This window comes from Vicugna pacos, chromosome 5 (genome assembly GCF_048564905.1).
Source record: "Vicugna pacos chromosome 5, VicPac4, whole genome shotgun sequence".
NCBI lineage: Eukaryota > Metazoa > Chordata > Mammalia > Artiodactyla > Camelidae > Vicugna > Vicugna pacos.
In genome coordinates, this window is record NC_132991.1 from 92,937,274 (window position 1) to 92,964,956 (window position 27,683).

Genomic DNA, 27,683 nt, shown 5'->3' on the forward strand with positions numbered 1-27,683 from the left:
ACAGCCTGTAAGTGCTAGAGCTGGGATTTGAACCCAAGCAGCCTGGCTCTCAGACTCCTCCTCCATGTGAGTGTGATCTGTGATGCGTTTGTTTATTATTGACAGTACAATGGATACCATCACATCCTAGGGTTAAAAGGCAGTGGCGTTTTATTTCCCAGCCAGGTGTGCCCTGCTGAGGACGAAGATCTTTCTAAGACCAAGGCCTTCCTCTTAGCCATCATTTCTAACAACTTGTGTGTTGGCTTAAAAGATGGAGTAAGGCTACTTAATTTACATCACTTCCAGATTCCTCAAGATGATACGGATGAGGAGGAGTCAGCTAAAATCCCAGGAGAGATGCCACAGGGCCAGCCCCAGAGCTCCCAGCCCACCTAGAGGTCTGATTCCCTCTAGGCTGAAGGTGAGCTGGATGCCAGGCATGGTTTCAACAAACTAAATAACAAAATGCAGCTGGGGAGAAATGGTCTACGCAGGACAATTTGCAAAGACACGAAGGCCTAGGATCAGCCGGGTTTTCAGAGCCGACAGCCACTCTGGTGGCTCTGACGCCAGTGAGGAAAGTGGGGGGGGGGACTGTTGTATCTTTGGTGACAGGAGCCCATGGTCCCTGGGACTGGCCGTGGGCAGGAGCCTACCTCGGCTTCAAGATGCTGCCTTAATTACTCTACAGGGTTGATGAGGCCACTTCCGAGATCCCCTTAAGACACTTTAAAATGAAGCTGATCCATGGATTGTGACACTTAGATGACAGTTTTTATGACAGGACCCAAGCCAAGAGAAAGGCCAGCGACAGCAAGATATTTTCTGAAAGCAAGCATCCCCACGACTGGGCCGTCCAACATGGCACCACGGATGGCCCGTGGCCATCTACAGTTAGAGGTAAATGCATTAAATACGATTAAATGAAAAATTCAGATCCTCAGGCACCCTACCATCTTTCAAGGGCTCAGTGGCTACACAGGGCTAGTGGCTGCTCTAGGGGACAGCGCACATCAGACCAGTCCCACCCCTGCAGCAGGTGCCCCTGGACAGAGCTGGCCTGCAGTGCTGCAGGCTTCTCTTGTCTTGTCTTCTGTTAGGAACGCTGTCAGTGAACGAAGGAGGAGTACTTATCTCATGGGGTTGCTGAGGGCTGCAGCAGGCTGAACACTGGCCACCAAAGACCCCGGGCCCTAATCCCTGCAGCCTGAGAACATCATCTTGCAAGGAAAAAAGATACCTACATGTATGTGGATAACTGAGTCACTGTGCTGTGCACCAGAAACTAGCACAGCATTGCAAGGCAAGTATACGTCAATTGAAAAAGAAAAAAAGAAAAAAGATATCTATATTTGATATAGATTTGATGTGATTAAATTAAGAATCTTAGACACTACTCAGCCATAAAAAAGAATGAAATCATGCCATTTGCAGCAACACGGATGGATCTAGAGATGATCATATTAAGTGAAGTAAGTCAGAGAAAGACAAATATCCCATGATATCACTTATATGTGGAATCTAAAAATAATGATACAAATGAACTTATTTACAAACCATAAATAGACTCACGGACCTAGAAAACAAACTATGGTTACCAAAGGGGAAAGGGCGAGGGAGGGAGGGATTAACAGATACACACTGCTATATATAAAATAAACAAGGACCTACTGTGTAGCACAGAGAACTATATTCAATTTCTTCTAATAACACATAATGGAAAAGAATCTGAAAAAAATATATCTATAACCAAATCACTTTGCTGTACACCTGAAACTAACATTGTAAATCAACTACACTTCAATAAAAAATAAAATAAAAACAATTAAGAATCTTGGGATGAGGGGATCATCCTGGATTCTCCTGGTGGGCCCTACATGAAATCATAAGTGTACTTGGAAGGAGGAGCAGAGGGAGAGTAGACACACAGAAGAGGAGGAGGCTAGGGACCCCCAGGCAGGGTGGGGGGATGCAGCCACAAGCCAAGGGCTGCCAGCAGCCTCCAGAAGCTGGAGGGTGTGAAGAACAGACTTTCCGCTGGAGCCTTCCCAGGGAGCACAGTCCTGCCGACACCGTGATTTCAGGCTCCTGACTTCCAGAACTGGAAGGAAATCAGTTTCCACTGGTTTAAGCCACCACGTTTGAGGGAGTTCATTACAGCAGTGATAGCCAATGAATGCAAGGGTAAATTACTTATGTGTAAAGCACTGAGAACTCCTGGCACAGAAAAGTGCCCAATAAATGTGAGTTATTTATTATTCTATTACCATCATTACTGAACAGACACCTAACAGTAACCAGTCACCAAAACGGTGATGATTACAAGGGAGGCCAGGGGTGCGTCACAGGGAACAACCTGCCTATGACTTATGACTCCAGGGCATGAGGGGGGCAGAGGTTAAGCAGAAGTCAGTGCCTGCGTGATGAACACCTGAAGCGCCCACCGAAGGATATCCTGTTTCTAAGACGGCAATGTTTGATAAAAACGGCTATTTAAATAGCTCACCTTTTTAAGGAACATAAACACCACTGCCACACCATCCAGAAGATTCTAGGTCACTAGAGCTGACGTGGGAAGCAGGGGAGACAGGGGTGCAAAGGTAACCGCAGCTGAGAGCCTGGGCCATGTCAGAGCCTACCCACTGTGACGGGAGGGACTGGCCACACTGCCACCAGGACTGTACATCCAAGAACATGCAAGAGAGTCAACTGAAACACTCAGCGCTAACTTCAGAGTTCAGTGAGGTAATGGCATGAATTGTATCAATGCGTATAAATAATAATAAGAGGAAAATAATATTTGGAGAATATCTCACCTAAAATAGTGAGGTGGGAAGCCCATGAAAAGACCAGCAGGACCCCCAGGCAGGGCCACTACATTCCTGCCAGCACCATCCGGTTCCCTGGCCCAGCGGCATTATCTCACTTTTTGCCTCTAAAATAGCTTGCTTCTAGGAAAGCGGAACTTACCCCTAAGACTCTATTGGTTCCCTGAGCTAACTTCTGATTGGCCCATTTCTATCACTACTGATTGGTCCATTTCTATCACTCCTGATTGGTCCATTTCTACAAATCTCATTCCTGATTAGTCAACTTTGTTATACCTTATTTGCATATGATGTTGCAAAGTCTAGCTGGCAGCCTATAAAAGCCTGTGTAAACCTACAGATGGGGTCCAGAGCTTGGAGTGTTAACTCCTCTGGGCCCGCTGGCGTAAAAAACCTGAGTTCTCCAACCCTCTGAGTGCTGCTTGGTCTCTCATCAGGATCCGGGGTTGCTGTCACAACTGAGCTGTAACACACTTTGCTGCAACAATAGGAAAAATACCTATACAATTCATAATCTTAGTGAGAAACTTGGGGGCCGCGTCTTCTATCCACACCCTCTCATTTGATCCCCACAACAACCCTGGGCAGCAGGTCCTGGTATCCCTTCCACAGGTGGGGAGGAAGGGGCTCGGAGCAGGGATGCTGGGGCCGGGGCCAGCCAGGTGTGGTTAGGTGAGGCAATTGTGCAATGAGTTCTTAATGGCTGTGTTGTTTCTCTCCTTCTGTTTCTTTCTTTCTTTCTTTGTCTTTCTAGCTTTCCTGAAGGCCCGTTAAAAATAAAAGGCAAATGATAACTAGGAAGTCATTATTCCAAAAGTGTCAAAAAAGCTTTAGTATCAGGATGTGTATATTTTTAGAGATCACTTAATAAAAAAGACCTCACAGAGGGATGCATAGAAATGACAGGGCATAAAAACAAATGTATGTATGTATATGTATGACTGAAACATATGCTGTACACCAGAAACTGCTGACTATACTTCAATTAAAAATATGAAAAAAAAAAAAAGAAACGTCAGGGCAGTTCATGGAAGAAACTCTATTGACAAAAACACCCGAAGATTTTTTTACCTTCTTCCTCAAATAGTAAAATAAATGCAAATTAAGTGATTACTGAGAGTAGTTTTTCTCTTATCAGTTTGACAAAATATTAAAGAGACAGTAATTGATTCATTACTCAGTGCATCCATGCAACAGAATAATAAACAGTTATGAAAGACATCTTTTGGAAAACATTTTCAGGATGCAGGGAAACCCAATATTAAATTTTCAGAAATTAGAAAAACGGTTCATAAAATATACATGTGAGAGAAAAATACTGGAAAGAAATTTGCCAAAAATTTTTACAGTAGCTACCTCTGTGTACTTAAATTTTCTTCTTTAAATTCTCTATCTTGAGAATTTTATCCAGTGAGCATGTGTTACTTTAAACATTGGGGGAAAAAAAAGACTTCCCTTAAAATAATTTAAAAATTGACTTGAAAAACAAATCCTAGTATAACTTACCCATTGGGCAACTATAAATATTGCTTAAAGGAGCTAAGAATAAACGCCCTCAGTTGTGGGAGTGTACACGGACGGCAGCTTCTAGTGATTTTTAAGTGGCCACTGTGTCCTGTTGGAATGTATCCTAAGGACTGATCATGATTCATGTTTCAAAAGACAATATTTGCTTTTCATTTGTCTTTGATTTAAAAAAGCAAGGAAAAGGGTTCCATCAAAGTCTATCAGATAAATGTAATCCAATTATAAAAAGAAATCCGCCCTCGACCTTCCACTACTTCAAAAAGAGGCGTTCTGTCCCTGTGAATGATACGCGGCGACCCCCTGGGAGCTGCTCTCACCCGGCCTCCAGCCTGGCCGGTCAGCAAGGCCAGGATGGAATGTTTCCAAGGGGACCGGCCGGGCCTTCAGAGGAAGCCCACGGCGAGCGGAGGGGCACTTCCCAGGGTGCCACCAGGGCCTGCGGGAGTCTCCCATGACCCTGCCGGCACCTCAGATGGGGGACAACTCCCAGTCGCTGCCAGCCTCACGGCACCTTACTTTTTCATCAGAAGAGAATTTCCAAGAGGGTGCTCTTTTTGCATTGTATTAACCTACTTTTTAAAAAGTAGGGTGTTTCAAAATGTTAAATGTTTATTTTGGATTAGCTCAAATTAATTGCTTGTCTTTCTTTCTCTTCTAATATATTTTTAACTAGGCTTTTTATTATTAAAAATAATATCTTGAAAAAAGACTTCTAACTGTACAGAAGAGTATAAAACAAGAAATAACATCACTGCTCTTGTCCCCAGAGGTGGCCATGCCAACAAGTGTCTAGTGTATCCTTCCGGAAACTTCCACGCACATATCAACATACACTTGATAAGTTAAATGCATGTGTGAATATATCTATGTGTCTATGTATGTGTATATATGTACATTTTATATATTTTAGCTGATTTGGTGTTTATAACTGAACACAGTTGTTTTCAACTTGGTTATGTCACCTAACCATACATTGGATTTTAGAAGTCTATGTAAAAGCAAAAAATTATTTTATTTGTAGAAAAGGCATTTATGGGCATCTATTCGCTGAAGCCCTGAGAAAAAGGAAGAAAGTTGCTGATAAGGAAAGTTCACGAGCACAGGGCGCACCATCCTCGTTAAACTAGAAAACGAAGTTCTCTGCTAGGAGCCAGGGGTTTACAGGAGACTCAGTTCTTTAGAAACAGTGCTTTCCTCCCTGAAGCCCCAGGGCTGGGCAACCTCAGCCCAGGTATATTCTCTCCAGACACCGTCATGTAATTGGATAAGGATGGAAAAGTGTAGTCCTGTTGGCTTGCACCATCCGCTGCCGAGACGGGCCGTCTGCCCCACACTTCCCGTCCCACCCCGGGCGCGGTCCTCCGGGCTTGCTGTTTACTTGCTCATGTGAATGAGCAGATGGGTACTATCCTAGACGGTGGGGACAGGAATGGTCGGCATATAGGGGTCTACGTGCTCTCATGTCTTAACAACCCCGCAGAATAGGTTTGAGCCTTGTCCTCAGGTCACATATGAGGAGAGGGGCGGCACAGAGAAGTTAAGTGACTTGCCCAAGGCTGCACAGTTATTTCTCTGGAAGCAAGGCTCCAGTTTGTGTTATTATGCAGACTGCCTGGAGGAGGAGCCAGGAAGGTGCTGGCAGAGCTCAAGGAGGAGGCAGAGAGGAATGGCAGGGAAGCACTCAGGGAGGGTTTCATAAAGAGACTGGATTTCAACAAGTTGCTAAACCAGCATCTTAGCAACGGTGGGCTCAAAAAAGAGAGGCTTGAAGTGTGGGTGCCGAGGGACTGAGGGCATGTGGCAGAAACCATGGGCTGCAGAAAGAAGTCCCCAAAGACCAGGTGGGAAGGTCTTTCCTTGTGGGCCAGACAGCTACCCCATGCGTCCGCAGAAACCAGCCAGGGTGCCGATGACAACACGTGCCCAGACACTGTCCCTCGGCCCAGCCCCCAGCCGGTGGTTCGTAACTTCCCTCTGTAGTCAGATGCCCCGAGGGGCAGAAATTGGGGCAATGTTCATGATGGGGAGGCATCTGAATTGACTCCAAACATACTCAAAATAGACAGGTGACCTTAAAGAGACTATTTTAAACCAGAAGAGATTGTTACCTACAATGGGCAAATTTAAGTTTTTCATAAACTGTGAGCAGGAGTTGGGGGTGGGAGGGTTTGAGAACAAGGCTAGTGACTGAAATACTGCATTCTGGTATCTGGATAACAGAAAAACATGCTATTTTTAAAAACTAAAACACTAAAATCTTTGCTCATAGAATAGCCTCACTTTGATATATTTCTAACAGCTTTATGGATTATAATTAGTATATAATAAACTTCATATTTAAGTATACAACTGGGTAAGTCTGCTATCTCCATGAAGCCGTCACCAGAATGGAAAGTGAGGAGGGAAACTGAGAAAGAGAAGAGGGGATGTACGCGTGTGTGTGTGTGTGTGTATATATATAACATATTCCTCCCTATTCACATCTTTTCTCTATTATTATTGGTTATCAGTACAGAATTAATACAATGTCAAATTTTTCATTTTAAAATATCCCCGTTTTGCTATAAAATATCCCTGATAAATACGATATAAAAAGAAAAACTCACAAGTAATCAATTTTGAATTAAAAAAATCATTTTTAAAAATTGTATTTATGTAATAAAGGACAGAACTCCTCAATCAAAAGCATGTAACTAATATATCAAACATTCATGAAACAACTTTGTTACAAACTTCAAGTATTACTGAGGAAACTGCACGTTAGAATCCCACACAAAGTAAACGCAAGAGAAGTTTACGATCGTTCAGGTTTTTCTCAATCATCATACACGTAACTGATGTGAATTACACATCCGTTGCTGCACAAGTCACCCCGACACTTAGAGACTGAAACAACCCACGCTGGTTATGTCACTGGTTCTGTGGGTGGGGAACCAGCTGTGGCTTGGCTGGGCACCTGTGCCTCGGGTCCCCCTGGAGGCTGCAGTCAAAGTGTTGGCCGGGGCTGCAGCCTCATGTGAAAGCTCATCTGGGGGAGAATCCCTTTGAGCTCAGGCATGTGGGTGCGGACAGGTTTAGTTCTTTGCAGGCTGCTGCCCTAGGTTCCCCAGTGGCTGTTGCCAGGAACCTCCCTCGATTCCTTCCACGTGGGCCTCTCCACTGGGCAGCTCACAGCAGGACAGCTGACCTCACTCCAAGCCAGAGGGAGGAGGCAAGTGAGGGGGTGAGAGGCAGGCCAGATCCAGGGACACCTCATCACTTTTGCTGTATTCTTTTCTGTCGAAGTGAAGTTCTAGGTCCACGTCACACTCATGGGGAGGGCATTACCAGAGGAAGAGAGACCTCTGGTGGGTGGAGGCCACCTGGGAGGCTGCCCACCGCAGACATAAACATCTTTCAATGTAATTGTTTGAGAGGAAGTTTGATTTTTTATTGCCAACAAGTTAAATTCTCTGGTCCTGATGAGCTACCAAAGTTGAGGTCTGAGCATCTCTAAGCCTAACGTGATGCAGCACAGTGCCCAGCGAAGAAGACAGATGGCAGCTGCTTCCACGGCCCTGGGACTGACCACAACGACCTTCCCCCTTTCTTTCCTCTCCTGAAATAGGTTTGAAGCTGTTCTGATTGGGTCACCTGCAGAGCGTCTGCTGTGCCGGGTGGGAAGCCGTGCGGGAAGCCGTGCTGTGTCCCACGGGCGTCTGTTCTGCCGCACTTCTCTCATAAAGGACACCTTCCCTAAACCGTCTTTTGTAAGCAAACTTGAAATTGCTTAACCTTTCACTTAAGGACATTAGAGAAGGCCCTTAATACAGGAAGGCCTCACTGTACATGATGCCTTGTTCCCACAACTGCTACCCTCCCGCCACTTCAGGGTGGCGGGGGGCCGGGTGCCAGGTCCCACAGCCAGCAGCTGCCTCGGGGGACTGCGTCAGAGACAGACGGTGACTTAGACTCGGGAGCTTGTACCGCTGGGGCCAGACCCCAGAAGGGAGGCGCGTGGCCTGCATGTAGCTGGGTCCCTTAGTTTTCAGACAGACCTGACCTATGAAGTCCTCCCATCTAGGGGCTGAGTCACCCACCCACGGTGTTCAAGTTCACGTGGCTGGAGAGGTATTACATGGGCTGCACTAAAAAAACAGGACAGAGAGCAATTTTCATTAAAAAAAAGAATTAGTTCTTGAATTTTTTAAACTTGACATTCCACTTCCTTAAAATAAAGCCAGAAAACCACATGAATCTCTACCAGCACATTTTTGTGCTTAAAAACATACAAGGACATCGACTGTTACAGCAGAGACTGTCGCGAGATACGGAACGCCGCTCACACGCACCTGCATTCGATGAACCAGCGCCGGATCTGATCCTGAAGGTTCTCCTTGATGTCTGGACCTTCTGTTAGTTTCAGGTCATCCTTGATTGTAACCAGGGCACCTCTGTAGTCCTCTTCATGCTTCATCTGCACCTTATCCCGCATGTAGGTCACCTTTTCAGCCTCGATTATGGTAGCACTGACTTCATTAAACAAAGGAGGTGGATTCTAAAAACAGAAACAAAAAGATTTGAGACCATACAGGTTACAGAGATGGTGAAACATATTAGACGCTAATGAAATATGTTAATATCTTCAATGGTGTCTTACCAAAGGCCCGTAAAGAAATACGTACCGAACAAATGGATCAGATCTGGCAAGAGAACTTTCAGAGTGATTCCCCACCATGGGGAAACAGGTTGGGGTACCATTTCCCAGAACCTGGTGGTGATGGGGTAGTTAGCTTGAAAAATGCATATACATCATTGAAAAATCATGCAAGGGGGAGGGTATAGCTCAGTGGCAGAATGTGTGCTTAGCATGTAGGAGGTCCTGGATTCAATTCCCAGTATAGAAAGAAAGAAAGAGAGAGAGAGAAAAAGAGGAAGAAAGGAAGAAAGAAGAAAGGAAAGGAAAGAAGGAAGGAAAGAAGGAACCCAGTTACCACCCACCTCCATAAAAAATGATTTTAAAAAATCATTCGAGTTACAGACAGTAAAGCTTTTCCAAGTCTTCTTGGTGAGTGGAAGAGCAAAGACTACAAACTAAGAAAGTACATGAAGCAAGAACTAATGACAAGAGTTTGGATGTTCTGATTTCAAGAAAAATGACACCAAAATCAACTCTGAAAACATCCCCTCTCTCGTTAAAGATCTCCAGAGAAGGAAATTCTCAGCTGACTTCAGACATTCACCCTCACATCTCATTGTGAGAATGTTCTCCCCCGCCGTCTGCTGATGGGCGAGGCAGACAACTGCAGAACAGCAACCAGATGCTCGGCGCTGGTCCACTGTCTGCAGAGGGTTGTGGGAACAGAAAGTACAAAGTCACTTTGAGACCTGATTCCTAAATAAATGAGGGTGGTGGGATGAGGGCAATGTACCTCACAGTAGGGAACGGTGTCAGCTCACCTATAAACAGTGCTGCCTGTGGGTTTGGGTGGAAAGAACTAAAAGGCACCCGGAGAAGGGAAACACGCATGGGGCCTGTGGTGGCGGGAATCACAGGGAGGAGACACAGATCCCGAGCTCTCGGGAGTTTACAGATTCAGCCCGGGTCACTGAGCAAATTAAGTACGAATCTAGGGTGTACTGGAGCCAGGCTGTAATGACTCATGAGATCCAACTGATAGATTTTTCAGGAATTTTGCAAGTTATTTTTAAATGCTGAATTATATAAACTTAAGATTATGTATATTATGGTAACAACAGGAAGTTATCTCAATACTAAAAACTCATGGTTTCATAATTATTTTTTACTGGATTTTATTGTCACCTATGCTCTTGATGTTAGTGTGTCTGTTGGCTCTCTATGGTGAAAACACTGTGTAATGCTGTCTCTTGTGTGTATCTCCCTAACTACGTTCAGTCAGGTTATTAGCTTGAAGTTGGCCATGATGAGAACATTTACACCATCGGAATTAGCAATGCTATAAACGAGGCCTTGATTTACTATTGTGATTCGATTGTGTAGACTTAAGAACGTGGTAGAGAAAACTGTAATGCAGATCAACAGTGCACAGTGTCTGTGTCAGTGACATCGTGAAGAGGGCATAAAATTGAGGATTCAGCATTCAAAAACCATAACCTGATTCAGCAAAGGAGTCCCCAACTCCGAAAAAAAAGATGAGTGAGTGATGTTCTGGTGCACATTTTGCTGTTGCACTTTCATCTTCCTCATTAATGCAACAAAAATATCAATCAACATTCACACTGCAATGACATTTGTCATTTGCAACCAGAGGCTGACAACAGGTACAGAGTTCAGTAAAAATCAAGGGAAGTGTTCTGTGACAATCCATGGCTACATGGAATGTCCAACAAAGGGTAGTGTGTATTTTACTGCTATTTGTAAATTGTGTGTACATATCCTCATATCAATGAAATGACAATAAACATGTATGAATATATACACGTACATTTCTTTTCCAAGAGCCATGGTTAAGCATTACCAGCACATCACTGGGTAATTCCAAGACCAGAACCCAGTTTTCTGCAACTCTTTGGTTATCTGTCTCCTACCCATCGTCCACCTTCTGTGGATCTTCTTTCCCAAAGATGCTATATGGTATGGAATAGTTAAAGAGCCCTTAGAATCTCAGGCAAAGTTAACTAACCTCAGAAGATTTTTGTTATGCACCCCAGTGTTCATAGCAGCACTATTCACAACAGCCAAGATGTGGAAGGAACCTAAATGTCCATCAACAGATGACTGGATAAAGAAGATGTGGTATATTTACACAATGGAATACTACTCAGCCATAAAAAGAAATAATGCCATTTGCAGCAATGTGGATGGACCTGGAGATTATCATACTAAGTGAAGTAAGTCAGACAAAGACAAATATCATATGGTATCACTTATATGTGGAATCTAAAAAAAGCTACAAATTTTATTTACAAACCAGAAATAGACTCACAGATACAGAAAACAAATTGATGGTTACTAAAGGGGAAAGTTGGGGGGAAGGATGAATTAGGAGTCTGGGATTAGCAGATACACACTACTATATACAAAATAAACAACAAGGTCCTACTTAGAGAACAGGGCACTATATTCAATAGCTTGTAATAACCTATAATGATAAGAAATATGAAGAAGAATATATGTATGTGTCTGTGTGATTAAAACATTGTGCTGGACACCAGACACTGACACACTATGACTGACTATACTTCAATAAAAATAATATTTTCAAATGCATAAAGATAAAATATATAGATCTACGAGGGAAATCAATTCTATTGACACACAGCTCTATTGGTAACGGTTAGATTGGGGTTGCGGGTAATTGAGAGAAAGAGCACAGAGGTGAAGTGTCGCCATCATCCCATCCTATCTAGGGTACCATCAGCATGATTTAGGACTCACGCTGTTCACCTGGGTCACCTGGCTGGGGTAGTACCTGTCAGGTGTCCCTCTGCAAGATGCCTCTCTCCACCTCCCACTTCACTCCATCCCCTTTGGGAGGAAGTCACTAGGTACAGCTTCCCAGTTAAGGAGCGGAACACTAAGGCCCCCTCAGACCTTGAGGGTGGAGTTTCCAAAATGATTTGGGATTATTCTGCATGGAAGATTTATCTCTCCTCCCACATTGGTTAATTTATTCAATCTTTCATTTATATCACTATGGACTCGTGGATATTTATTTTATACTTGGGCTATAATCAAGTACTACTTTATTGTTTTGTTGTTCAAATGATCCCAGTTTTGATCATTGGGAGGTTTTATGTTCGTTCCTTTCAGTGTCACATTGAGAAACCTCCATCACTGTGTATGTGTGATTTTAAAAAATATGTTTATTTTACATATACATAATTTTAAAATCTCAAATAATTGTCCACTCAACTGTCTGACACCCCAAATCCAAGAACACAACAATGAGGAAAGATTAGTCCCTTCAACAAATGGTGTTGGGAAAACTGAATACACACACGCAGAAGACTGAAACTGGACCCTTACCTCACACCATACACACATCAACTAGGAACGGATTAAAGACTTAGACACAAGACATGCAGTCAGAAAACAGCTAAAAATTTAAGGAAAAGATTTCCTGACATTCATCTTAACAATTTTTCGGATATGACACCAAAAGCACGGGCAACAAAAACAAAAAGAGACACACGGGATTATACCAAACTAAAAAGCTTCTTGCATAGCCAAGGACACATTCTGCAGGATGAGGAAGCAGCCTACAGAATGGGAGAAAACATTACAAACCGTGTAGCTGATAAGGGCTTAATATAAAAAATGTATAAAGAATTTATATGACTTAAAAACAACCCACTTAAAAAATGGGCAGAGGAACTAATAGACATTTTTTTGCCAAATAAAACATACAAATGGCCAACAGGTATGTAAGTGTGTCAGCCTCACTAATCACCAGGAAATTCAAGCTGAAACCACCATAAGCTATCACCTCACATCTGTCAGAATGGCGACTGTCAAGTGCAGAAAAGATGACAAATGATGCTGAGGATGTGGAGAAACTGAAACCCTTGTACGCTGTCGGTGGGAACTTGAGTTGGTGTAGCCACTATGGAAAACACTATGGAGGGTTCTCCCCCAAATTAAAAACAGAACTGCCATATAACCCAGCAATCCAATGGGTATATGTCCAAAGGAAATGAAATCAAGATCTTGAAGAGATATCTGCACCCCACGCTCACGGCAGCACTGTTCACAACAGCCGACACACGAATGCTACTTAAAGCCGGGGCCTCTGCAGACCTGAAAATCCGCATCCTTTTGTTACAAGGACTTTTGTTTTTGGTTACTGTTTCTTTACACACACACAACCCCCAAGAAATATCTATGAACCCCTAAAAGTGACTTCTCTACTTGGATCCACAACTGAGATGCTTTTGGACTATAGCTACCACTTAATGACATAAAGTCAACTGAAAGAAAAGATGAAAAGAAAATCACACTTACAGTACTTGGTGAAAACATGCATTAGAACGTCTAACGAAACAAGCCAATTGTCCAAGTTTAATATAATGAGAACATACAACCTCATAAAACCCCTAAAGCTACTTTAAAAGTGAATAGAGACTGAGAATTACAGAATCATTTTAAAGCATGTTAAAAACCAGTGATCGAAATTGCCTCCATACACAAGTGCTCAAAGCCATGACTTTACAGTATCTGTTTTGTATCAAAATAAAGAGATAATAATTCCCATTATTTAATCAGTTAAAGAAGTGCCCAATTCTTATATCTTCCAGGTGATGTTTTTCATTCCTAGTGTCATGAAACAGGCGTTTATAATTCACATGGAGACTTTATCTGATCTCTCCAACGACTACTTCAAAGTCCATTGTGTTCATGAAGATGCTGAAACGGATCTCGGCTACAGAGGACCCAAGTCTCTTTGTCTCTGATGACTGTGTAACATTGTGTCGAAGTCTTGCCTGAATGCTACGATTCTGATGTCGCTCTCCCCACCAGTACCTTGCTCTTACGGTAAATCGCAGCAGATTTTTTTCAGAGATTCACACACATGACGTTTCTGCTGGGCCTTTCCCCTGTGAGCTCCTACAAGTGAATCAGGCGTGAGCAGTGAGTAGTGACTGGCGCCTGGTAAATAGCTCCACGGGAAGTGTTCAGCTGCTTGTTGTTTTTTTTTTAATAACCACTTTTATTTACTTAAAAAAATTTTAGGGGGAGGTACTTAGGTTTATTTATTTATTTAATGGAGGTACTGAGGATTGAACCCAGGACCTCATGCACGCTAAGCACACACTCTACCACTGAGCTGTACCCTCCCCCTTCTCAGCCAACTTCTGAACACTCCCATGATCTGTGAGTGAAAACGGAAGTCTCCCAGCCCCCATCAGACTTCTGTAGTTGGCATGGCACTCTGTCCCACACGTCCTCTACATTTCTTTACTGATGATACATCCATCTTTCGAACAGAAATAAGGACCTGACTATCCCATTGAACAGATGGGGACACTGAGGTTCACCACTTAATGACTCTCCCAAGCCATCCTATGTTAATGAAGAAGCCAGCAATAAGATTTCCCGATTCCTCCAGTTCTGTGTGTCTCCTATTACACCATGCTGTGCTGTTAATATGTGTGTATTCATGCGTGTTTCTTGAGATAGACTTTCTGTGACAAAAATACATTTGGGGTCATTTGTAGCTTCTTTCTCGAGTTGCTTTTGAATTTAAAGGTTATAATATATTTAGGTCCTATGTTAATAAGTAGCTTCTCCTCTGGGCTAAAACATCTTTTCCTCTTTAGCGACTTTGGTCATATGGAATTCAAATTTGTTAACTCACCATATAAACAGCAACTCATTTCAAAATAAATTACGAATATTAAAGGGAACTAGAGAACATGATAATACACTATGTATTGAAATACACCAGCTGTAGAATAATGCATCTTAATGAAGGCTTCCCATGTGAATAAACCATTATATTTACAAGCTTTCTATAGTTAATGACCCAGAACCAGACAACGAAACCGACGTTTATAGCAAGGTCCTCCGTCAGCAAAAATATACATATTAATAATTGATGTCGCTGTAAAAATAGGACAGAGATGATGCTTCCTGGGTTTGTGGAGAAATAGGACTCGATGGTCCATTAACTTAAAATGCTTATCTAATGTTTGATGGGCTTTGTCTTTAAAAATCCTTGTTCCAATTAGGAAGATAAAATGGACATTTGTCCAAACGAAAATCTGTTCAGTTTATCAGTCGCAAATACACTTGCAAATCGGTGATTTAATGCTGGCAACCTTCTCGAGAAGCTCATGGTCTTGGGGGTTTTGCTTCTTCCTGGCGCTGTGTAGTCACTGAAGGCAAAGACGGGGCAGGGAGGGGAAGGGAGGGGATCCCTTCCAACAGATGACAATCATGTGAAGTCTCTCACCGCCCTCAGAGCAGAGATTAATTAGCTCCACGCAGGCCCGGGAGCACCCCGAGCCGGGGCTCCATCAGCCCACCGCCTCGCACCACGTGCTTCCTGCTCTAATTTTGCACGTGCAATGCCTCATGCTGTGGAGTAAACGGCTCTTTGGTTGGTCTGTTTTAAGACTGTGCGTGTGTGTTTCCCAGTTTATGCAAATAAGCCCTTTTGTTTCATCACTGCATTTCAGAGTAACGTATCTACATTTATATATCTGTGTATATACAGATATACCTACTCCGAAAGACGAACCCAGCAGGGGACGGGGAAAAAAGGTTTTGTGGACAGCCAGAGCCAATGGTTTCCTTTTGTCCTCTGCGCATACCTCAGTTATGGTAAATCGTTATCTTGGGATGCTACAATTTTAGTGGGTGCAAAACAATTAAAAAATAAAGCAATGTCTAGCCTGTTAATCCTAATTTCTAAAAATTTTTAGCAGTTTTAAAATTTGCTCAATTAGGAGCTAGGCTCAGACAATAAGGTTGAGCTTATAATTGACGGGTGGGAGGAAGCTTAATTTGCTACCTCTGTGTCCTACCTTCTTTAAAACTGTTTTAAAATAAACACTTTGATGGCACTTAGGGTTTGTCAGACACTATTTTAAGTGGTTTACAAATAGTAACTAATTTATTCCTCATAATAAATAGCCTTATGTGTGGGTACCATTATTATCTTCATTTTATAAATGAGGAAACCGGGGCACAGAGAGGTCAAGGAACTTGCCCAGGGTCACACAGCCAGGAAGTGGCAGACTGGGCTTTGACCGGAAGCATGTACCTCCAGGATTTCCACTCTTACCTTCTGTGCTTTGCTGCATCTCTCCACTGATAGGTTTCTTCTGGCTTAAAACACTTTCCTAAAAATGGCTTTTATGGGCACTATAGCACATAACTTTTTTGAAGTACATTTGTAATTTTAATAGATATTGTTGAGCTACCTTGCAGAGAGTTTGCACAATCGATCTACTCTTCCCTACAGTGTATGACAGAGCCTTTCCCCCTACACGTTGCCAATATTGTGACATTAACCTTTTTGATCTCAGCTAACTTAAACAGGTTAAAAAATGGTAATTTAATCAGCATTTTTTCCTAGCAGACATAATGATTTATTATTATATTACTATTATTTATTATTAGAGTAATTTTTCCCATCACTCATTTTATTTTTTACTACCTTTATTTTTAACACCTTTTTGAATCATGAATTACGTGACCATTTAAACCTATGATTATAAGCCATTTCAAAAACAACAACAGTGAACGCTTACCTAGCAGTTACTGTGCGACATGTGTCAGACACTGTTTTAAATGCTTCATGGATACCTCTTTTTCTTAAGTTGAAGTATAGTCAGTTACAATAGTTACAAGGTGTCAATTTCTGGTGTGCAGCACAAGGTCCCAGTCATGCATATATATACATATATTTGTTTTCATATTCCTTTTCATTAAAGGTTATTATAAGATACTGAATATAGTTCCCTGTGCTACACAGAAGAAATCTATTTTTATCTCTTTTTACGTATAGTGGTTAACATTTGCAAATCTCAAACTCCCAAGTTTATCCCTTTCACCCAATTTCCTAACACTTAGCACACGCTGATGAGCTCCGTGCTAGCGCTGTCTCTGGCTGGTGTATGTGGAAATCATGCCACCAAGAAGCCGAGTCACCCCCCAGTTCACACGTCGAGTAAATATGGTGGGACCAGCAGGCCTTGCCCAGGCAGGCCTTGCCCACGCTACTCTGCACATTGCATTAGAGGACTTTGTCATGGGCCCTGTTGTGAGATAAATGAAGGCAAATGTCCGGTCCTAGAATGTGGATAAAAGAATCCTGAGACCAGGAGACAAAGGGAGAGAACTGTCTTCCTCACTGAGCTTCCGATGCCCTGGAGACCCGGGACAAGAATAAGGCAGAGTAAGAATAGTAACAAATACTTCCCAGAAATAAGCCCACGCACACATGGTCATCCATGACAGGGGAGGCACGACTCTACGATGGAGAAAAGACGGTTGTCTCTGCAATAAATTGTGGTGGGAAACCTGGACAGCTGCATGCAATGGAGTGAAACTGGACCACTGTCTCACGCCCTGTGCAAGAATAAACTAAAAATGGATTAAAGACTTCAATGTAAGGCCCCAAACTACAAAACTCCTGGAAGAAAACACAGGCAGTAAACTCTCTGACATTGTTCTTCACGATACTATCTTGAATTTGTCTGCAGGCAAGGGCAACAGAAGCAAAAATAAACAAATGGGACCACATCAAACTAAAAACGCTTTTACACAGCAAAGGGAACTATCAACAAAACTAAAAGACAACATACTGATGGGAGAAAATGCTTGCAAGTTACATACCTGATAAGAAGTTAATATCTAAAATATATAAAGAACTTACACAATCTATTGACGAAAACCAAACAGCCCAGTTGAAAATGAGCAGATGATGTGAACGGGGACTTTTACAGACGGCCAACGGAGACACATGAAAAGATGCCCAACATCACTAATCGTCAGGAAAGTGAAAACAAAACCACAGCGAGGTACCACCTCACAGTTGTCAGCCTGGCGGTTATCAAAAAGGCAACACATAACAAGTGTGGGTGAAGATGCAGAGAAAATGGAACCCTTGTACATTGTTGGTGGGAATGTAAATTGGTGCAGCCACTATAGAAAACAGTATGGAGGTTCTTCAAGATATTAAAAATAGAACTACTGTATGATCCAGCAAGTCCACTTCTGGGCATTTATCAGAAACAAAAATACTTCACTTGAAAAAGATACACGTTTACTGCAATATTATTTATAATAGCCAACACATGGAAGCAACCCAAGTGTCCATCCATAGATGAATGAGCACAGAACGAATGAAAACATCCATAATAGGTTGTTACTCAGCCATAAAAAAAGAATGAAGTCTTGCCATTTGTGGCAACATGGATGGACCTGGAGGGTGTTATGCTCAGTGAAGTGAGTCAGAGAGAGAAAGACAAAAGACAAATACCACATGATGTCACTTACACGTGGAATCTAAAAATCAGAACACATGGACATCAAAACAAAATGGAAATCCTCACTGATACAGAGAACAAACAGATGGTTGCCAGTGGGGAGAAGGGGGTGGGGAGGAGAAAAAGTGAGAGACTGGAAAACATAAATTTCCAGTTATAAATTAAATGCGTCACAGGAGTGAGATGCACAGCCTAGGGACCAGTCAGTAATACTGTAAACACTTCGTGTGGCGACCGTTTCAAAATGTACGCAAACATCAAGTCACGATGAAGAGCACCTGAAACCGATATGACACTGCATGTCAATTACACCTCAGTAAAGAATAAAAACACTTGAAATCAAACTCCAGGTTCCCAATTAACTAGGCTGTAAAATCCTATTTAACCAGAAAAGAAAACGGTGAGTTTTCCTTGTTTTCAGACTCTTGAGGTGGACTTCTGAGATCGCAGAGGTTATTCAGTGTCCTCCCTTGAGCTCTGGTCCCCTGCGCGGCCTGTCTGAGAGCCTTTCAGGCACATCTGCACCAGCAGCGCTGCTCTTCCTGGCTTGCACACGTTTCCTGTGCAACACACGCGGGGTACCTGGGGGCTGCTGTGGGCTCTCCCTGGGGATGCTCTCTGTGCAGCAGAGCAGACTCAGGCCCCGTGGGCTGCTCCAGAGCGTACGTTTAACAGACCGACTTCAAGGTCATAAATCCGAGCAGCACACAACCAGGGCCAAGAGAGCTTAGGTTTGAAATCAGTGGCATGTGTGTTTTACGCAACAGCTTATCTTGAGAGATTTTGTGTTTCGCTACATTGCAAAGTTATCACATCTGATGACAGCTTTCCTTGGTGCGAAGTCACTCGGTTTCCCTGACAACGTCAGGTCATTGTCCAAGATGAGGAACAGCAGCCCTCACTCCTGGAAGGCAAGTCCGGTCCAGGCTCCAGGCTGGGTCTGGAAACCCTTCTCATGGGTCTGCGAAGTAGGCGGCACTATCTGCTCTTATAGAAGGAGAAACTGAGGCTCAGAGGGAGGGCGAGTGTGCGCCTCCAAGTGATCCCCACCCCTGGCCCACATGGCAGAGGGGCCTCCCCCGACACCTGCCCCTTCATCAGCCCGGCAGAGCAAACCCTTCAACACGGGTGTCGGGGGACGCAGATCCATTTCTAAGATGCTGTTGATCCCAGACACAGAGGGACAAACAGGTTTGTGGGGGTTTTTTTTGGATTTAAAAAGTAAAATAAAACTAAAAGCAAAACAAAACCCTATAAATCAGGGCAAATCTGGTTTTTTGGTAAGACATTTGTTTCCAGAAACAACCAAACGTCACTTGGAGCCAAATACAATGAATAGCGCACCAAGCTGGACGACGTGCTGTGGGGCTGAAATCAAAGTGTGAGCATTCAGAACGCCTAGTTCTGGTTCTTCGCTCATTCTGGCTGTGGCAGCGGTTCCCAAAGAGGAGCCCACGGGTCCCGAGGACACTGGACGCTCGGGACACGGTACCCACCGCGGAGCCTCAGGAGGGAGCCACCTTCCGGGAGCATCACTGGGGCCTGAGCGCCTACTTGGGGTTATTTGCTAATAAGAAAGACGTCTAATTTATTGACCAAAAAATAATCTATGGGATAGCTTGTTTCATGTTGGAATTTGAAAGTGAGCAGGGTTTTATGGTGCTTTGAGGGTTTAGCTGATGCATTTCCAAGTGACAGTTTTTCCTCTTTAATAAGTGTCCCCTAGTGTTCTTTATTATAATGAAAACATTGATGGCTTCAGGGTAACATAAAATGTACGACGGTCATGGCTGTAGGACAGATTATTTCAAAGGGATCCACAGAAGGAAATGTATTACATTCATTAAGTTTCGTCCTTGATCCACTCCACTGGCTCTGCCAATTAAAATAACCGCACATGAATTTTTAGAGTGCCCTTTTATTTTCCTTTGTAGATTTCAGAATATAAATATTTTAAAAGGCAGTATCAAAAATAATTTATATGACAATGGCAAAGGAAAGATTTGGTCAGGAAGTGAGGACATCATGATGCCTTTCGCTCTAATTCTGGTTTCAATTACTAAATAGTCACCCCTGGAAATATGCCAAGCTTCCCATAAAGACACAAATACTGTTTTGATCAGATAAGTCAATGGTTTATACATTGACATGATATAACAAAACAAAATAATGGAAAAATGAAATTTTAAAATGAGTAGACAGTATGTTAATTAGTGATCGAGTGGAAAATATATTTAATTGAAAACATTTCTGGGATTTGGGGTAATGGATTTTTATGGCTATCAGCCAGTGAATAGAAGATACCATTCTTATAAAAATTGAATCCATATATTTCTCAATGGTGTAAAATTTCATAGAACACATAATACCAAGGGAAGACATGCTTGGAAAAAAAAGCAAACTGGAGAAAGTCACATTTAATACAAAATAGACAAGTGGCTCTCTTTCTATTATCCAAACTCTGCATCACTGAGGAATTAAAACAGATTTCTTTTATTTGAGCTGAGCAGATATGAACTACAAAGTAAAACAAAAAAGTTACAGTAAAAAACCCTGTGTAATTCTAATTTTATGTGGTATCAATGTAAGCCATTAAGACTTTAGGATGAAAAAAGAGCGTCTGGCCATTCTCTAAGTTTCTAGCATGTTATGCATAGTAGACATTCAGTAAATGTAGGCTGAATTAAATTAAATGAAAATTGTTGAGTCAAAACTGCTTCTTACGTAAAACTCCACGTTAAACTTATATTATCTTAGATTGAATCTTCTGACTGCTGGCTTAATTTTTAAATTAGAAAACTGGAGATAGCCACTGTTTTTATCATTACATCTCATATTTGTGTGCCTCTTATGGGTGGAACAGAGAAAAAATTTCCTATCATTAAATCTGCCCACCTATGTATACACACCGATTTGGAGATCTTAAAAGAAAAGATTGATAATATTCTATGGCTATTTGCTTTCATTTTTAAATGTGTGCCTTCTCCCCAGTTAAAGCAGTAAAATTTAAACATTTCAGAAAATACAGACAAAACAAAAAATATCTTCCAAAGCTCCAATGTTAAAAAAGGAGCACTTTCTAAACTTTATACATTCTTTTTCTTTCTTTGATATGTGCATGGATATGTGTATATATTTAGTTGAAATCACATTACATGTGTTATTCTAAATCCTGTATTTTCACTTTGAGCATTTTCTACGTCATCAGAAATTAGTCATAATTTTTCAGTGGTGGCATATTACTGCCTTAATGTTGATCCACTTGTAATCACTTAACTCCACCGCTGCTTTAGAATTGTTCATTTCCAGTTTTTCATTACTACAAATGACACTGAAGGAAACTTCTATGTGTACAAGCCTTTACTTCTGATGATTCCCTTGGGATAGAAATAGAACTGGGGGCCAAAAGATAGATTTTGATGATCCTGTCGCATCTTGTTAACGTCTTTCAGAAAAGCTGAATTGATCTGACTCTTCATGTCTGAGAATAAGAATCTTATCATGCTCTTGTCAATAATTAAAATGTGAAAAAAATCCTTTCCCCCAAGAAGAAAACTTGCCTTGTAGCACCAACTCTGAGATGCGTATCTGTCACAGGTTAACACGCCTGAAATTAGGGATGGATTTGTATTACAGTCAAGGATGTGTTTTTGTTTATTTGCCCAAACATCTTCTTTCATGTTCACTCATGATGTATCTTATAATCAGTAACATCTTAGATTCAATGAAATACAATATCTCACTTAATTCTTTTTTTTTAACAATTTTTTTGCACTTTTTTGGTTTGGTTTGGGGGTATGTAATAGGTTTGTTTACTTTAATGGAGGTACTGGGGATTGAACCCAGGACCTCATGCATGCCTAAGCATGCACTCTACTGCTGAGCTATACTCTCCTCACCTCATTTAATTTTTAATTTGTATTTTTTGGCCATCAGTGAATAGTCATGATTCATAGACAGCCATCTCAGTATATATATTTCAATGTTTCAGTGAATTAAAAATTGTTTTAAATTGCGGTGGAAAAACACATAACAAAATTTATCATCTTAGCCATTTATAAGTATATGGTTCCATAGTGTTAAGTATATTCACATTGTTGGGTAACAGATTTGGAGAACTTCTTTTATTTTGCAAACTAAAACTTTATACTCACTGAACAACTGCCCATTACCACCTCCCCACCCCCTCAGACCCTAGCAACCCTCTTCTACTTTGTTTCTATGAGTTTGACAACTTTAGATACCTCATAAAGATGGGATCATACAGTATTTGTCTTTTTCTGATTGGCTTAGATCACTTAGCACAATGTCCTCAAAGTTCATCCAGGCTGTGGCAGGTGTCAGGATCTCTCCCTTTTCATGGCTGAATAATATTCCACCCTGCAGTTTTTAAATCTTAAAAATCTGCAACTGGCAGAAACTGCTCATTCATTTGATTTTCACAGAACCTAAACAGTTGAGAAATACAGGATGGGTCAGGGTTCCTGGGGGTTTTCAATTCCAAAAATAAATGTTGACTTATTTTTGAAAATTAAACATCAAAGGGAAATCACCAGAGCAGGGGATGAAATCAAGGTATTTCTTGAATCCTATATGCCACTCTGGTATGATTTGCCGTAGTTTTCAGACAGTAAAGCCTGGACATCACAACTGGGATGATACACATGTTCAGTGAGAGTACGCCCCTTCACCGGGGAAAGAGGCTCTTCCACGTGTCTGCACCACGGAGATGGATCCCTTCCTCAAGCAAAATAATTCATGGTTTCCATTCTGTGCTGACAACAGAGGTGCTGCACAGAGGCCAAAGTGCAGGTGGAGCAGTCAGAATGCAGGGCCAGAGGAAAAGGAGCTGTTCTAAAGTGAAATGGATCTGCCATGTCATCTGTCATTTAGAACATGCCATTGTATGGACAGAAGACCCAAACAGACATTTCTCCAGTGAAGACATACAGATGGCCAACAGGCACAAGAAAAATGCTCAATATCACTAATTATTAGAGAAATGCAAATCAAAACTACAATGAAGTATCACCTCACACCAGTTAGATGGTCATCATCAAAAAGTCCACGAACGAAACATGCTCGAGAGGGTGTAGAGAAAAGGGAGCCCTCCTACACTGTTGGTGGGAATGTAGTTTGATGCAGCCACTATGGAAAATACTATGGCAATTCCTCTAAAAACTAAAAATTGACTTACCATGTGATCTAGAAATCCTACTCCTGGGCATATATCCAGAGGGAACCTTAATTCAAAAAGACACACGCATCCCAGTGTTCAGAGCAGCACTTTTTACAATAGATAAGACATGGAAGCAACCTAAATGTCCATCGACAGATGACTGGATAGAGAAGTTGTGGTATAGTTTTACAATAAAATACTGCTCAACCATAAAAAAGAATAAAATAATGCCATTTGCAGCAACATGGATGGCCCTGGAGAATGTCATTCTAAGTGAAGTAAGCCAGAAAGAGAAAGAAAAATACCAGAGGCTATCACTTATATGTGAAATCTAAAAAGATGACACAAATGAACTTATTTACAAAACAGAAACAGATTCACAGACAGAAAACAAACTTATGGTTACCAGGAGAAAAGGGAGGGGTGGAGGGATAAATTGGGAATTCAGAATTTGCAGATGCTAACTAATATAGATAAAACATATAAATAAAAAGGTCGTACTATATGGCACAAGGAACTATATTCAACAGCTTGTAATAGCCTGAAAAAGAATATGACAAGGAATATATATGCATATATATAACTGAATCTATCTATCTATCTATCTATCTATCTATCTATCTATCTATCTATATCTGAATCACCATGCTGCACACCAGAAAGGAACACTGTAAACCAACTATACTTCAATAAAAAATAAAATAATTTTTAAAATGCCATTATAAAAGTGATGAAAGTTATAGACCAATACCTTGAATGTGGGAATAATACTATTTTTTCTGTATATAATAATATCACTGGTAAGATCTTTTAATTTGCTTTGAATCCTGAAATCTAGGAAAAGAAAATTTCAATGATCATGTTTATGGTTGACTCCAGAACAAAGGGTGCAAGATGCCTCGCTCTCTGCTCTTGTATCAACCACATCACGGTGACCGCTTGATTTCTCTTTTCTAAAAGCGGGAAGGGGGGTGCAGTATTAGAAAATAAAACTTAAATATAAAATGAAAAGAATACTATAAAGAAAAACATATCCATTCATTGGTGAAAATGTGTAAGTTGCTTTCTTTTTCACTTACATTTTTCTCTGAGTATAAATCATAAATCCTGATTTTTTCCTACTGAGATATACATTTAATAGTAAGTATGTAGAATTGGGAAAATGTAGTATGAATTGACTATTATTTAATTTTAAAGTTTCAATTTAAAAAAGTTATGAATTGTTTAACCCATGATTCAGATCTTTCCCTCGCTCTGATATAATTTTGAACATATATTTTCCCTGTAATTTTTTAAAAATCAAGTGTCCTTAATTTATTACTGAAGAATCTAAGGATTAATGAATAAATATTGCATACATTTTATGTTACAGAATAAAAGCAATTTTGTGAGTTTAATCAATGGGAAATGGTACTGCTGGATAAATACTATCTATGCTTGAAGCACTGAGAGAATTTTTTAGCTATAAAATACATGCATACGTGGTCATTATAGGAAGATGTATGAATAAGCAAATGAATAAAAGCAGGACCACGGTGTCCATATTTTACATTTTGCAATATATTCAGAAATACCAACACACCACTTCTAAAGATACACAATGGGATATTTTAACTCTATTAATTGTTTCTGGGCACTATCTCTTACAATTTACAAAATAACACTGATATGAATATATATTGTAAATTTTGCCCACATTCTTTTTTTTCCCCCCGTAGCAAAGAAATTCCAAGAATTGGTATCACTGGGCGAAAAAGCATGAGTGTTCTTAATGTTACTACAAACAGACAGAAACCCTCATTAGCAGTCCTGACCTTGAACTTGTCCCTGGGTCCTTGTCCAATCTGGGAATCATCAGCATTGCTTCCCTTTTCTTTTGTTCGTACAGACTTTCACAGACGGCTTTGACTCCTTTATTGGAACCGTGCCCCAGTGGCCCCAGCGCCAGACTCTTCCTTCTCAACCCTCCTTCCCCCGCTCCCTGCTTCACAGTTGTCACACCTGCATCTGAAGGTTCTCCCTGTCTTCTCAGCACCTCTTGCGTTATTCTTCACAGACATTCTCCTAGCAAATCTCTTGAATGTCTAATTTTATCTTGGCATCTGCTTCTCACCAACTAACACAGGAACTTTGAAAATCTTTTCAGCATTTGCTACAGTGATTGGTTTATTTGGGTACTTTCCTTGTTGGTCATTTTGATAGTAATACTTCCCTAGACCATCTCTTCCATTCAATATTTTCTAATTTTTAGCCATAGTTATTTATGATACTATCTAATAGCTTTTTTTTACTTATTAGTATCTATGGTGATATATGGTGTATTGTGTTTTCTTCTCTTCCTTACTTGATTAACTTCACCACAGTTTTACACATGGTCAGGATCAAAGACTCAGTCACTGTACTGATCAGCGTTACTGCTTCAGTATTTTTATCAGGCATTAAAAATGGGGTAGGGAGCAATCAATTCACTCCAACACACCTTAACTCACTGCTGTACAGTGAGGCTCCGCAGGTTTTCTTTTCTGTTCCTTCTTTTAATTACAACGTCCTTTGATGAAAATGGAGCAGGTCAACCAACAAGGCTCCCCAGAAATGGTCCCCATCTCTGGGTAATGAACAGTGTGGGCCCTGGGGACTCAAGAACTGCCTTCACAAACCTGACGGGCTGTCGTGTGAAAGGGGGCCAACACGTTCTGAGTTACCAGGAGGGACAGAACCACCACAGCCAGTCTGTGGGACTGAGGGAGGCAGACCTCAGTCGAATAAAAGGAAGAAATTTCTGAAATGAAACAGAGTGGGCTGGCCTGGGAGGCGGGGGGTTCCGTGCTCAGGAGGGGCTCAGGCAGAGGACGAACCAGCCCTCCTTTGAGGTCTGTGACTTGAGGATGCAGAACGCTCCTGTGCTCAGGCAGAGACTCTAAGATGGTCCCCAATTACCTCCACCTCCCGGTGCTCACACCTGCATGTGGTCCCCTCCGTTGAGTATGGGTGGACCCTACGACTCACTGAGAACCATCTATATAGGGCAGAGGTGTGCAAACCTCTTCTGGGATCATTTCCCTGGGACTGTAAGCATGCACTCCCTCCCTGGCTGCTCCGATAAAGCAGGTCGCCCCATGGAGAGTCCACATGGCAAGAGGCTGCGGGCCACCTCCAGCTCACAACTGGCAAAAACCTGAGCGGTTCAGGCTGGCAGCCCACAGGGAAGTGAATCCGACCCACGACCACACAAGTGTGGAAGCAAATCCTTCCCAGTTGAGCCTCAGATGAGACCCCATGCCCAGCCGACACTCTGACTGCAGCCTGCGAGCCCCCGAGCAGAAGACTCAGCCAAGCCCAGACTCCGGGCCACAGAAACCAAGGGGACCGACGTGCTGTTTAAGCTGCTGCGTTTGTGGTGATGTTGCCACACAGCAAGAGGTGAGTGACACACCCTTTCAACCCTGCTCCAGTCACCACCACCAAGGTCACCCAGAGGCAGGCGGCTGTACAGGGCAAACCCATTCTCATGACCGCAGACACTAGCATTAATAACTGATGTCAGGCGGGGGGAACACGCTCTGAGCAGCTCAAAGCTCGCCGCCGCCTTCGGAGCAGCGCGCGTATTCTAACCGAGACGCGTAAACGGACACCACCCGGCTGATTCCCGAGGCCCCCGGGCGGGCTTCTGTATAATACAGGCGAGTCTGTTCTCTTAAGTCACTGGTCATGTATTTTGCTTTTCTTTCTTCTCCCAAAACACTCTCTAGGGAAGACACGAGTCTTACAGACACTACTGTCTTTAAGAAAAGCAGGCACGTATCTTGTCTACGAGAACCTACCATACCCAGGAATATCATCTCCTCTTCTCTCTCTCGCTTGGCTTTCTTAGATTGTTGGAAACCTCGCCAAACCTAAAAACAAATAAACGGTTACTTGTTTAATACGTAAAACATAAAGAAAACGCTGTCACACTGTTTCTCCTGCGTAAACCACACATTCCAAGTGATGGAATGACCATGGGGTCAAGGTTGTGCACGTGTATGTGCTGATGGAGTATGTTCCCTTCTGTGATCACAGGCAGAATTTTTAAAGAATGACTCGCAGAAATGGCCCGTACCACTGCCCACTGTCCAAGCACCCAACTGTGGACCCTGTCTTGGGCCCTTGTCCCAGAGCCCCCTTGCTGAACAAGGGGTCCGCTCACCCAGGGACAAGACAGGATCCAC

The 27,683-nt window shown here is 42.1% G+C and overlaps 1 protein-coding gene across 1 annotated transcript in view; it reads right to left on the minus strand.

The window, feature by feature from the left end:
- Nucleotides 1-27,683, minus strand: part of DRC11 (dynein regulatory complex subunit 11) — a 148,833-nt gene that overhangs the window by 103,798 nt on the left and 17,352 nt on the right. Inside the window, exons 5-6 of the mRNA XM_072961889.1 lie at nucleotides 27,297-27,368; nucleotides 8,669-8,874 (exon numbers count right to left, since the gene is read on the minus strand). Of these exons, the coding sequence (XP_072817990.1) occupies nucleotides 8,669-8,874; nucleotides 27,297-27,368 (278 nt within the window). The remainder of the gene's footprint in view (nucleotides 1-8,668; nucleotides 8,875-27,296; nucleotides 27,369-27,683) is intronic.